Here is a 13893-nt window from a genome sequence, read left to right on the forward strand (position 1 = left end):
AAAGGGTCGTTCGACACCAAAGGGGTCCGCGACCTACAAGTTGAGGACCGCTGATTTAGGCCTTTGGGACCCAGGGCAGAGTGATCAGTATGCTCACCAAGTCTGTCTGGATATTTTAATTTAAAAAATGTATATAGATATATATTGAACATATACTATGTGCCAGGTCTAGCCTAGTCCAGAGGACACCACAAAGTTAAGAAAGACATAACATTTTCACAAAAAGCTCACATATTAGTAAAGTAGAGAGTCTCCTGTACAGCCCAGCACAGTAAAGCTCCGGCTGTAGGATGGGCTGTGAAGACATAGAAGAAAGGTAGAAGGGAGGGGAGGCCAGAAGACTAAGGAGAGGTTAGGGGAGAAGAACACTAAACAGAAGAGGTGACATTTCAGCCTGGCCTTGAGGAAGGCTTTTAACAGACTCGGGTGCAGAAAAGAAGGGGTTCCAGGCAGAGAAGCAGTGGGAACCAAGCCTTACAAGGCTGCACTGCCTTTTCGGGAGTAGAGAGAAGTTGCTGCAGTGGGAGCATGACTGAGGGGGACAGCCGGAGCGCATGGGGTAGCGAGGAATGATGGAAGGTGAGGCTTGGAAAGAAAGGTCCAGATGAGACTGTGAAAGACTGAAGGCCATGTTAGCTGTGTGTACCTCATTTAGCAGCGGGAGGAGGAGGTGTGGAGGGGAAGGGATTAGAACAGAGAGAAGATGGAATTTAGAAGATCTGAGGGTCATGGTTCCTTGGACATTTGCCCCCTCAAAGGACCACTTAACTCCTCCTTGGATTCCGTTTCTGAGCTGGAACGTGGAGATGTTGGTGATCTCACCCCAGATGCCCAAGGATTATTGTGTCCCTCTGGTCACAGCCTGCTTCAAGTCCCCCTTTTCAAGGTCTTGTTTGAAACCTCCCTGAATTCCCCCAGAGCATAGCTGAAAAATGAGGACACATCCATATGAAAGATAAAGAAGGGATATACAGATACGCCACCGGGCAGATAGGCGGGGCGTGAGGAGCCCCGGCTCATAGAGCAGACAGCTCTGGGCTCTAGTCCTGGCTTTGTTGCTTAAACGTGAACAAGCGGTTTAGCTTTTCCCTGGAGGATGAAAATACATGTTCTGCCTTCTTCTCAGACGGGTTGTGAAGATTCAATGAGGAAAATATACAGAGGTGCTTGAAAATTAAAAAGTGTTCCACACACATTGCTCCCTATAGTTATTGTTTTAGGTTGGGAAGTGATCATGTTATAGAAAGATAACCAATCGCTGTGAGATGGAGGAAATGAAGGGGAGAGAGGCAGGTGGTGGAGAGACCAGGTAGGTGCCACTGTAATGGTCCAGGCAGGAGAGGAGGGGGTCCTGGACCAAGGCGGTGAGGATGAAAAGGGAGGTGGATCTGGTGTCCTTCTGAAGACAGAACCAACTGGAAGTCGGCACTAATTGGGAAGGAGGGATACAAAGAAGAAAAAGAGCCAAAGGTAAGAACTTTGATCGGTGGCCACGCCAGCCCCATGCTGAAACCCCTGAATGAAGGTGGGGAAAGGGGGTGCCCCAGGGCTTGAATTGTTACCTTGTCACTCACTGGCCCTGGCACTCTTCATTTTCACCCCCTCCCTTTCCATTCCCCACAACACCCTTGGTAGAACCCACTGGACCCGCAGCCAAGCCCAGGAGAATATCTCCTCCCCTGGGTATGTGCCACATGCCCATGCCCTCAGCCTCACTGTGATCATTATAAGGTGTTGGTGGCAAGGAATCCATCTCTATCTTTATAGGAGGGACCGGATGAGGCCCCTCCCACTCCCCTGCACAGGGCCAGGAGCATGACCCTCAGCCCCTGGCTCATGTTTTAGTACCTGGACAGGAGGGAGAAGCTGACAGGACCCACGATGGGTGCTGGACCTCTTCATCTTCAAGGGGCACCTCTTTGTTGATGGGGAGCCCTTGACAGCATCCAGGACAGTGGGGGAGTGCCTGAGCCGTGACTGGGAGGTGCTGTTCTAGCGAGGGGCATTCTCGCCTGGGAGGGGTTTGGTGATGTGGAGGACAGTGGTGGAGGTGGTTTCTGGAGGGGCCCACTAGCTCATGAATTTTTCTTGATCCCTATTTGCTCCCCATTGAACTAAACCATCTCCCTGTGCCAGGCAGCACTCATTCCTCTTCTTTCTCCATTGCCCATGGGGCTCTAGTCTCTGTTGTCTTGTGCCACAGGGTGGCTGTGGGCCCCTGGCAGTGGGCTGTGTCTTCTCACCTTGGCTTTCCCTCTGTCCCATCATCTCCCCTCGGCTCCACCCCACCTCCCTACTGTCTTCCTCCTAGAGTCCGGGTGCCCTTCTCATGTTCCTTTCCTCACTTACCCGCTGCCAGCCATCTTCAAACAGCATGGCAGCCCTTAAGCGCATCGGTGTCAGTGGTCTTCAGGGACAGCCATTATCGAGCGCCTCAGGATACAGGACCCCAGAGGAGGCACAGCACGCTGGTTAGAGTTCAGATCCCAGCAAGTTACTTTCTTCTCTAAGCCTTGTTTCTTTCTCTGTTAGACAAGAATTTTAATAGTGTTTATCTCATAGGGCGGTTATGAGGACTAAAGGAGTTACTGGGTATGAAAAGTTTCATACAGGGCTGGCCTAATAAGTGGTCAATATACATGAATCATTATTGTACTTAAAAGCATAAAGAGTAGCCATGCCCCTTGCAGGGTTAAGGGCCTCTGTTGTAGCTGGGGACGCGGCACGTATGGCATTTTGAGGACTGGTTCATCATGTGGCTAAGAAAACACCTTTCCGAGCAAGCAAGCAGAGGGTGTTAGTGCTGATTGGTATAAACCGGATCTGGGAAGGCTCCTGCATGGGGCTGAATGAGGTGAGTTTCTGAACAACTTTTTAAGGATGTCATGGATGCAGCTGGGACCAAGGAAAGGGGAAAGGGGGTGCCCAGAGGCACCTGCTCAAGCTTTCTCTCCTCCTCACATCACCCTTTCTCTTAGTCATGGCACTGCCTGAATTTAGTGCATCTCATCCTCCTTGTCCACAGGGAATTTGCCAAAGAGAGAGAGCGAGTGGAGAACCGGAGGGCTTTCATGAAGCTGCGGCGCCAGCAGCAGATTGAGCGGGAGCTGAACGGGTACCGCGCCTGGATCGACAAAGCAGGTAAGGCTGGCAGGCGGGACGGGACGGCTGGTGGCGGGCTGCATGGGCGGCAGGGACCTCCCAGTACCTCCCTGCCCAGGGGCAGCCTGGATCGGAGCAGGGAGAGGCTCTAGATGCCTCATTTGCTTTGAGGTTCCCTGCATTTTAACGCGCCATCTTATATTTTGGCGGGAAATTCACCCGCAACCCAAGTGTTAAACACCTTCATGAGACGGACATGTTAGCACGGTGCACTGAGGAAATGGTAACATAACCCAATCCTGGAGCTGAGTTTGGGCCGGTAACATTTTGTACTGCTACTATCACTAACAATAATAACCCGTTCATTCCACGGATGGTTAGTGCTGCTTCCTTGGTGCCAGGTCCTGTTCCAGGCTCCTGGTACAGCAATCAGCCAGCACTCTCCTCTCCTGAGCTCACTACCCTCTAGTCGGGGGAGGCGGCAGTGAACAAAATTATACATAAGTAACTTGTCAGGAGGTGATAAGACCAGTGAAAACAGATCCAGGTAGGGCCATGGGGCGTAGGGGAAGTCACAGCTTTAAATAGAGGTATCAATCAGGGTAGATCTATTTGGGGGACATTTGAAGGAGATGAGGGGGCGAGCCACAGGACGATCTGAGGGAGAAATACTCCGATGCCAAGGCTGTAAAGTGGGAGCAGCCAGGAGGGGGTGAGCAAGGGGAGGGGTTCAGGAGACAGGATGAGGGCAATCACAGGGGGAGAGGGCAGCGGATCGGGCATGACCGGCATTGTCAGGGCGAGTGAGGCAGGAACCACTGGAGGGTTTTAAACAGAGGAGGGACGTGCACTGATTTAAGATGTTGAAGGAGCCCTTGGTGGCTGCGTTGAGAATAGATAATAGGAGGCCAGAAGCAGGGAGAGCAATTGTGAGGCCATCACAGTCAGCGGGGGGACAGGTGATGGTGAGAACTGGTTTTGCCTATTCCCCGAGCTGTCACCAGTTCCCCCGTCTTGGCTCCGCATCAGGAATGATTCTTGCCCCGCCCTGAGCGTAGGCCCAAACCCACCACGATTGCCTTAACTCACGGAGCCACCAGATTCAAGTTGGACTGTGGCTCAGCTGTGTGGGAGAGACATCAGTCACCCCGTCTCTGTCAGTGAAAAGGCTGCATGTGCTTGCCTTGCTATTTTGAAGGCTGACTTGCATTGGTCCTATTTATCTTCATTCTCTTCCTGAGCAAAGAGGACATTTTTTAATCGAAAATTATACATGACAGTCAGCACCTTTTCTCTATTCCCAGTAGAAAGCATAGCACAACTGTGAGGCCTCCCAGGGCAAAAATTGGAATCTGATTTGCTGCTTAGTTGCCCGAGCCTTATTCTTCTAGAAGAGCTTTGGAAGGACGCCATGACACTCACTCCACCACCAGCACACAAAGCTCTCTCTCTGCTCCGGAGTCAATGTTGGATCATCTATCAGGGGTGAGAGAGACAGTGTGACTGAAACTACTACAGTGGGGCCTTGACTTACGAGTGTCCCGACTAACGAGTTTTTCGAGATACGAGCCGTCTCTCAGCCGATTTTTTGCTTTGAGTTGCGAGCTAAAATTCGGGTTGCAAGCCAGCTTCAGATATCCCACTGCTAGTTGGCGCAGCGAACGTCACAGTGAACGCCACAACATCAGCCCAGCATCACGTGTCTCACTCGTTCACTTTAAGATTTGACATACGAGTAATTTGAGTTACGAGCTCTGTCACAGAACGAATTAAACTCGTAAGTCAAGGCCCCACTGTACTTCAAAGCCAGCTAGCAATCACCACCCTCTTTGGGACTCTCTGCATCCCTTTGCCTCCTCTGGAAGCTGAGCCATGCCCAGGTGTGTGGACTGCACTTTTGCTTTCTCCTGGGAGACCCTTGTGTGAGGGTGAACGTGAATAACCCTCCCCTCTTCCCAGAATGGTGACTCGGCCTTACTGAGCAGATCTGCCGCCAGGCCAGTCAGGCAGCTTGAATCCCAACTGCCACTGGCTTCCTGGATGGAGTTGCCATCTGACAGACCACCCTAGCGAGTGGGTGGGCGGCAGAACTGGGAAAGGACCTTCCGGCCCTGGCCCTGGCCGCACTCAGGGTCAGGTGCACGCCTGGGATGCCGCTCTCTGTGGCTCTGCTTTGCAAATCCATGCAGGATCGCAAGGCTGTACTTTCTTCCAGTTGGCACAGCACAGCGAGCTCTCTCTTCCTTCTAAGAAAAAAGACGCACTGCGACGTCAACCTGTGCTTCCTGGCCCTTCCCTTTACACATGGAGCGGCAGTGAATCAGAGACATATGGGTTATATTTCCCTGGAAAGGCACTCTCAAGTTCGAAAGCAAACTTGGCAAAAGGCATTGGGGGAGGGGGGGTTTCAGCACATCCAGAGCCCTCCAGCGCTTCCCAGAGATGCTCCACAGCTCCACACACCCTGCTCTGTTTGGGGGTCCTCAGATCTGCCCACCCCAAGGTCCAGGCATTGTACACAGCCAAGCCTCTGGCTTGGGTCATTCAGGTTGCTGTCAGGTGTTTTAACAAGCACCTATTTTATTTTATTTATTTATTTATTTTTAATATTTCTGTTGATTTCAGAGAGGAAGGAAGAGGGAGAGAGAGATAGAAACATCAATGATGAGAGAGAATCATTGATCGGCCGCCTCCTGCATGCCCCCAGTGGGGATCGAGCCGGCAACCTAGGCATGTGCCCTTGACCAGAATCGAACCTGGGACCCTTCAGTCCTCAAGCCGACACTCTATCCGCTGAGCCAAACCAGCTAGGGCTAACAAGTACCTATTTTAAAAGGGTGCTCTCAAACTGTACAGTCCAATGACTTTAAAACCCTCTTTGTCTGCATCAAGGAGCATTCCACCAATAACACTCAAAATGCTAACTTAGAATTTCGCCGGAGGCTGTACTCAAAACAGAAAGTTAAACATTAGGACCTGGTAGAATGGCCATCCTCCTGAGCTTCAAAATGCCCCCTCCCTGGGAAATACATTCATTATACGCTCTCAATTTTATATGCAGGTGGAATTGTGGTAATGACTTTACCCTTTTCTGCTTGCCCTTGAACTTGTTACAGGAGCTTAAATTATAAACCATCCTTTAATAGGGCCTGCTGCAAGCTTTCCCCCAGCAGCCGGAATCCTAGGCAATGGTTGCTTAGGTCTCCAAAGTGGTCTACTGTAGGCCAAGTGAGGGTGGGGCCACATAGGGGACTCTGAGTTCCACCAGACAGGGCCTATTTTGTTGGCAAGTTTGGAGGGATGCTGGCGAGGCTTATGCTAATAAGTATAGAAAATAGGATCTTGCCAACGGGGAGTACAGGGCTGCCCTGGGGGAGGCCAAGGGACTGTGTGGTGCTTTTCCAAACACCAGCAACCAAATATGTTGTTCCAACACCTGTCAGTCCTGCCATTCTTCGACACCTGTTGGATACTCAACAATTCAGTTCCATTCTGACACTGAGTACCGCCTGGAGTTCATGCACACCCCACAGGTTAGGGACCAGCCACAAGCAGAGGCCCCCAATGACCTGCATTTCTGCCCCACTGACGACAAATTCAGAGGGGTCCGGGTTTGATAACTCACTAGAACAACTTCTGGAGCTCAGGAAAAATGATAATTACTACCAGCTTATTCTAAAGAATACAACTCAGGAACAGCCCAAATGAAGAAACATACAGACCAAGGTGAGGGGCAGAGGTTGGGGGTGCATAGCGCTGCCGTCCTCTCTCCAGACATGCCATCCTCTCAGGATCTTGGCGTGGCCACCAGCCCAGGAGCTCCCTGATGTGTAGGTTTTATGAAGGTTCCATCCCATTGGCATGACTGACTAATGCATCAGCCATTGGTATTCAATAATCTCTAGCCCCTCTCCCTTCCCAGGAGGTGGGAGAGGGATAGGGCTGTAAGTTATAACCCTCTAATCCTGGGGTTGGTTTTTCTAGTTACCAGCCCCCATTCTGGTGACTAGGCCTCCCCCACAATGAGTCATCTCATTAGTGTACAGAAGACAGTAAATTCCAAGGGTTTTAAGAGTTCTGTGTCAGGAATAGATCGTGAACAAAATCCAGTATCACAGGGACACATTCATGATGGGCCCAAGCATGGTCAGCTCAAGCTCTGCCCAAGGAAGGCAGGATGGAGTGGTGGGTGGTGGGGTGGGAGGAAGCCAGCCCTCCAGCCCTGCTCCTCTCCCTGAGTGCTGCTTCTCACGAAGTAGACAGGCCAACGCCCAAAGTGTGGCCTCGCCTCCTGAATGAGCCGGTAGATGTGAAGTTGCAGACAAGAGAAACTAAGGAAGCTCCCGTTGCTGGAGAAGGCTTAAGGGGTTAGGAAAGACAAGAACCTGAGCAGAAGAAAACCCAGAAACGGAAGTTCTCATTCCTCTCAATTTAAGGGGGTTTTAGTTAAAAAGGTCAGCTCTGCCCCTCATGAGCATCCTCCTGAAGGGGTGTGTCAGATACAGAGCTGGATTTTACCATCTTCCCCAAGCGCCTGCGCACCCAGAATGCCCCTCTGTTCTGATGTGTCTGGGGAGCTCTCTCCCTGACCTTGGCGGCTTTCTCTTGCTGGTGCCTGTGACGGACTGTGAACCCTTTGTTCCGTCTCTGTTGCCCTGGAGCCCAAGCCCTCCCTGAGGGATTTTCATTTTGCAAGATAATTTGCCATTTACAGATAATTGACTAAACCATTTGTTTCCATGTAGAGGAAGTCATGCTTGCTGAAGAAAATAAAAATGCTGGCACGTCAGCCTTGGAAGGTAAGGCTCCAACCAACTCCTCACTCCACTGGCATCGCCCCCTCTTATGCGTGGTGGTCTCTCTTGATCCAAAGAGAAGAGAGAAATAAAAGAGGGGCGCTCTGGGATTTGAAACCAAAGTCTGTCATAAAATCCTTCATGCTTTAAAAGAAAGGGAATTGAGTCACAAATTTTTAAATGCTTTTTAACTCGATGAAAGCCAAATCCAAGAGTTCCTTGGTTCCGGGGTGTGTTGTTGACAATGTGCAATAAAAAGCCCATCATGCAATCCATGGCATATAAGGGATCTTCTTTGAACATCAGTGGAGATCCTCTTGGGACCACTTTCATTCCCAGGAAGTGCCTCGCTGATGAGAAGCCAGTGCAGATAGGTGCCTCTGAGCACGGAGTCTTGTCTCTATAGACGTTTGCAACTTCTGTGACCCTGGCTCAGCTGTTTAAGGGCAGTCGCCTGGGTCCCAGAGGCCTCTGGCCCACAATCCTCAGTTTTGAGCAGAATGACCCTGTTGTGCGTGTCCTCACCTGCCTCCCCTGTCCTGGCGCAGTGCTTCGAAGGGCCACCATCAAACGCAGCCGCACGGAGGTCATGACTCGAGACTCCAGCGACGAGCACTGTGTGGATATCTCCTCCGTGGGTGAGTGGGACCAGTTAGGTCTTCCCCTCTCTGAATCTCCCATCAAAACAAAGAGCCTGTGTTTTGAGAAGCACCACGAGGAGGAAGGGAACCCAAAGAATCCAGAACCCAGGGATGTGATTAGAGAAGGTGTGGGAATCTAATCTACAATGACTTAGAAAAAAAATGGACGTGGGGACCGTGTTCACATGAAACATGGGCTTAGAAAAATCCAGCCCAGATTCTTCACGTGTGCCCATGTGTCCGTCAGCCGGTCTCTCCTGCGGGATAATGAAAACCCACTCAGATACGTTCCAAGGAGCTGAGGGCCTGTTGCTCCTAGTAACCCCCATTTGAGAACCTGCTTAACCGCAGTAGCACCCACCACCTGCCGTCCCATCGTCCATGTGATATTTAAACAAATTCCTACTGAGAACCCTACAGCATGACGTGTTCAGTCCCAGGTTCTCTTAGAAATGCTGGCAGATGGCAGATATTTCCTCCTCAAGAAAAAGGGAGGGGTCTTCATTCTTAAAAGCAGAAGAGGCGTACAGAGCTCACTGCTGCGTTCGGCTGCCCGTGGCAGAAAGATCAGAGGCAGCAGAATGATTCCAGCCCCCGAAGTATATTGAAAAGGAAGGGCCAGAGAGAAGCCCAAACCTAAACATAATCTGATTCGCTTTAAGATACCAGGTATATATGCCTTGTGTCCTCCTACCCAGGGAATCCTTTCTGGGACTGAGCGTGCCCAGAGGAAAAGCAGGGATCTCTACTGTGGAGACTCCTTATCACGGGTAGCCCCAGGCCCACAGCATGGTGGCCACCCAGCTGGGGGAGCGACACTGTCCCCCTCGCCACAGAGGGTGATCGTTTTCGCAGCCTCATTCTCCCTCCCTGCTTCTCCCCCACAGGCACACCCCTCGCCCGAGCCAGCATCAAAAGCGCAAAGGTGGACGGGGCCTCCTATTTCCGGCACAAGGAGAGGCTTCTGCGCATCTCTGTCCGCCACATGGTGAAATCCCAGGTGTTTTACTGGATTGTGCTGAGCCTGGTGGCTCTCAACACCGCCTGCGTGGCCATCGTCCATCACAACCAGCCCCAGTGGCTCACCCACTTCCTCTGTGAGTGACCCGTGACTGCGGGCTCTCCAGGTGCAAGTGTCAGAGAGCCAGGATCGTGCCGGGCCTGGCAGTGCTTCTGTCCGCCCAGAGTTCTCCCCCTTCACATTGTGAGGGAGGCCAGGGCTGTCTCCAAGGGACCATTCCAATCTGTCATTCTTTATTGAATCAGATAAACAAGTCTTTGCTGAGGAGTCAACAGATGGCATTGCAATCCGGGTGCTGTAAGGCCTTCACTTAGTATTTTAAAGAGGATCAGTGGTGTAGGGAGGAAGCTCTTAGGGCAATGGGTACCCCGAATAGACCACAAAGGGGACGTAAGGGTTAGTCACCTCTGGGTAAGGCTGCCACTGTGTATGAGTGGGGCCCCAGGAGGCTGCCACGACTGGGCGTGTGGGGGACCCTTCTGGCTCTCACATCGAAGCCATGGTAAAGCCCCGTCTTTCCGGGGAGCCACCTACCATTTAAAGGGCAGTGGCAAACCCACCTGTTGATGGAGAGCAAAGCCAACCTGGGGAGCACCTGGGGCTGCTGCTGGGTGAGAGCGAATTCTGACATCATTGGGTGTTGCCTGGTACTGACCTGCCCTGGTCATGACCCTCCTCACATGTGTGGGTCCTGCTCGTGTGGAGGGCACCTCTGCAGTTTTTGGGTTTGGGGGTGTGGGAGCCCGCCATCTGGGGAACAAATGCTCCTGCTTTTGATGCTTTCAGACTATGCAGAATTTCTGTTTCTGGGACTCTTCCTCTTGGAGATGTCCCTGAAGATGTACGGCATGGGGCCTCGCCTTTATTTCCACTCTTCCTTCAACTGCTTTGATTTTGGGGTAAGTGCTCGGGAGCCCTCCTGCCGATAAGCCACGGGTGGGACAAGCAGCTCCTCTCTTGCCCAGCATGAAGCACTGAAATCAGAAATTATACCAGGGGACCAGATAAGGTTAGCTAACGGGGGCAGGAGTGAGTGAATCCTTGCCACACTAGGTTGGTTGGTTGGTTGGTTTTAAGCTTTATTTTTAATGTTTTCATGGCAGTGTAACACACACCATAGAGGGCACCCTTAAGTGTACAGCTCAGTGAATCTGACGAAGCTAGAGTTTTAAATCACTTAGTATCCTGGGGAATGCCTGAGAGAGGAGACAAAAAAACTTGATTCCAAAAGGTAGTTCAATAAAAAAGATGAGCTTATATATTTGGGTTCAGTTGCAGTTGGGAAAATTATCTAAATATACCCTCATACAGACATGCACATGGATGCGTGCACACACACACAAGTTAGAAATGTCGTCCACTGTCCACTTGCTAGATAATATGGATATATAACTGTGCACGTTCCTAACAGGATTCAGGTGCTTTTACATACACTGTGGTCCTCCATGGCTTTCAGGAGCCCTATCCACTAGATTGCGTGTCAGGAGTTAGCCTGCCCATTCCCATAGGACACATGTCCCCAGTTCACATCGCCCGTTAGCAGCAGTGCTGGGTCCCAAAACTTTGGGTTCCTGAGCCACTTCTCTTTCTGCCAAACCTACTTTTTTTTCTGCCAAATTTTCAGTTTCATGCTAAGGATTTTGAGCACTTGCCAATCTGCATTTTAACATGGAACATATGTTTCTGGGTACGGGCAGTTTTCAGGCATCCCAGCCAGTGAAAGACCATTATAATCTTGGTTTCTTTATCTACATATTTTCAGAATTGCTGTGAGGATGAATTTATCGGTTATTTCTCCTCATGCGATGTAGAGACTATATAGTGGACAATCACTAGGTGCATAATTAAAACAAAAAACAAGTTCAGTTTTTAATTTGACATTGCTGCTTCCTACAGCAGTCAGATTCTCTGCACCCAGTAGCAGTAGCACCTTCACATTAGGCTGTGTGGGGCCTGAGGGACTGACAGATATTCTACACATGACTAAACCGTTCTTGTGAGCACTACATTCTAGAACAATGAGGGAATGTGGGCCCTCCCTGAGATTTTTATATTGGAATGCAACCTGTATTACTTCAAGTTTGGTTCCTTGCTTTGAGGACGACTCTTTTGTCTGTCTGCTCAAAGTGTTACAATGTAAGACAGGTAGGGCTGTCAATTTTGTGCAGAATTGATCACTTGTAGTTTTCACCAAGGACAACAGCAGTCAGTAAACCAGCCCACAGTCTGCAGGATTAAAGTTAGCAAGCGGGGTGGAGAGCAGAGGGAAGAAGTGACCTTTGGAAATAGATAGACCTGTTAGAGGCAGGCTGGGTGGGGAGGGGAGAGTTTTAATTTCACCACAGCCCAATGAGTACTGTTGATTGCCGACTACCAGAATGTTCCTCTCCTCTCTTCCTCCTCCTGGTACTGTGGCTGGGTTTGCTTCTTTAGGTCACGGTGGGCAGTATCTTTGAAGTGGTCTGGGCCATCTTCAGACCTGGAACATCTTTTGGAATCAGTGTCTTGCGAGCTCTCCGGCTTCTAAGAATATTTAAAATAACCAAGTAAGTGATCAGAATCTGGACGCTTCCCAACCACCTTGGAGAGTGGAAGCTTCTCTCTGCCTTATTATATGTCCTCCCATTCCTCATCTCCCTTACCAGATGTTCCCCTTCCATATCTCATCCCCTCACTCCATTCTTCAGCTCCTCCTCCTCCTCCTCCAAAGATCAAACCAGAAGAAACATATACGATGCCAAGTCCCATGCCACATTCCCAGGGGAGCCACACTGTTGCTACCATCTCTCCTTCCTACAAGGATTAAAAATGCAGTTCATTCATAGACCACCAGGCAGATGTCCAGCTGACTTGGGGATAACGTGGTATTCACTGCTCACCGCTGTCATGTCGTCTGCATTTTGTAGGTACTGGGCATCCCTACGGAATTTGGTGGTCTCCTTGATGAGTTCCATGAAGTCTATCATCAGTTTGCTTTTCCTCCTCTTCCTCTTCATCGTTGTCTTTGCTCTCCTAGGAATGCAGCTGTTTGGAGGCAGGTAAGCACCAACTAGCTTTCCATCCAACGGAGCCTTAAAACGTCAGCCTGGGGGCGCCGGGGTCACTCATTCAATCACCATGTTCCCATCTTGTTTGCTCCTGTCCATGGCCCAAATCAACCACTGTGCGTGTTGTGGAACAGGCGTCTCTGCTTGTAACCTTTTCACATTGTACAGGGTTCTTGCTTCAGGGACCCTTCCTCTGGAGTTCTCTCTGAAATGTACAGCCCAGGGCCCTGAACCTCGGGATCTGCCCAAACTCCACCTCAGATCCCGTGCCCTTCAAAGACACACCCTTCACAGAGCGCAGTGCTTCAGCCATAGTCTCTAATACCATCTTTACTAGGGACATGGAGTGCGGGGAATGTAGGAAAGAGGGGGACGTGGAGAAAGGGGAAAGAAGTGATGAAAATGACAATCTCGGGAAGGGAAACCTTGTTGTGTAAGCATTTTCATTCCATTCTCTCTGGATTTCCTTCTCAGGTTTAACTTTAATGATGGGACTCCTTCGGCAAACTTTGACACTTTCCCTGCAGCCATCATGACTGTATTCCAGGTATGAGGCCAGCTGGCAGGTTCCTGGGCGCACACCGCAAGGTGAAAAGGGTTAAGAGAATCCCACTCGGCCCTCCAGGCCCCTCCCAGGCAGCTGGGTACCTTGCTTGTTGAGGAATCATCACCACAGTAATTCCTAGGATTTCGGTCGCTCTGTTCTTACCGATAAGAGAAGAGCCCCCTCATGATGGCCTCGTTGGCCTCCTCCCTACAGATGAGATCTCAAGTCAAAGACAGTCAAAAAGCTATCGCATTTATGGTGTTCTGAAACCGGAAACATCATCTAACACATGTGATCATTTAATGAAGTATGATTAGCCCCCACCAAAATAAATTTGGAATAATGGGGGAAATTAAAAATCAGTAATGTCTCAGACCTAAGAAAAACGCTATTTAGCCAGAATCTGAGGCTGAACCAGAATCCAGGTTTCCGGAACTGGTGCCCAGGCAGCTCTTTCCCATAATGGTGCTGTTCAGGAACTGCCTCTTGGCAGCTCTGGTGACAGGTGGGGAGTGACCAGACTGCCTGGACTGAGTGATTCCTGTGGGCCTGGCAAAGTGGGGGTGGGGGGGAGGGACTCTGTAGTTTGAGGAATAGAATCTTCCCTTTTAATGCTCTTTCTCTATTTTCAATGCCTAAAATTCTCTTCCATAACAGAAGAAAGTTTAGGATTATCCATGGGAGTGACATTTTCCCCCCCTCCTGGCAGGATGGCAAGCAAGGGCGATAGGTGGAACAG

The 13893-nt window shown here is 50.4% G+C and overlaps 1 protein-coding gene across 1 annotated transcript in view; it reads left to right on the forward strand.

Annotated features, from left to right (window-relative positions):
- The window catches only part of CACNA1E (calcium voltage-gated channel subunit alpha1 E), a 259356-nt gene that overhangs the window by 179182 nt on the left and 66281 nt on the right, over positions 1-13893 (forward strand). The window contains 9 exon segments of the mRNA XM_023753932.1: positions 3026-3141; positions 7848-7901; positions 8447-8536; positions 9427-9636; positions 10347-10459; positions 11994-12106; positions 12467-12598; positions 13082-13154; positions 13864-13867. Coding sequence (XP_023609700.1) covers positions 3026-3141; positions 7848-7901; positions 8447-8536; positions 9427-9636; positions 10347-10459; positions 11994-12106; positions 12467-12598; positions 13082-13154; positions 13864-13867 — 905 coding nt within the window.

Source organism: Myotis lucifugus, unplaced genomic scaffold, assembly GCF_000147115.1.
Source record: "Myotis lucifugus unplaced genomic scaffold, Myoluc2.0 scaffold_54, whole genome shotgun sequence".
In the NCBI taxonomy this organism is placed as follows: Eukaryota; Metazoa; Chordata; class Mammalia; order Chiroptera; family Vespertilionidae; genus Myotis; species Myotis lucifugus.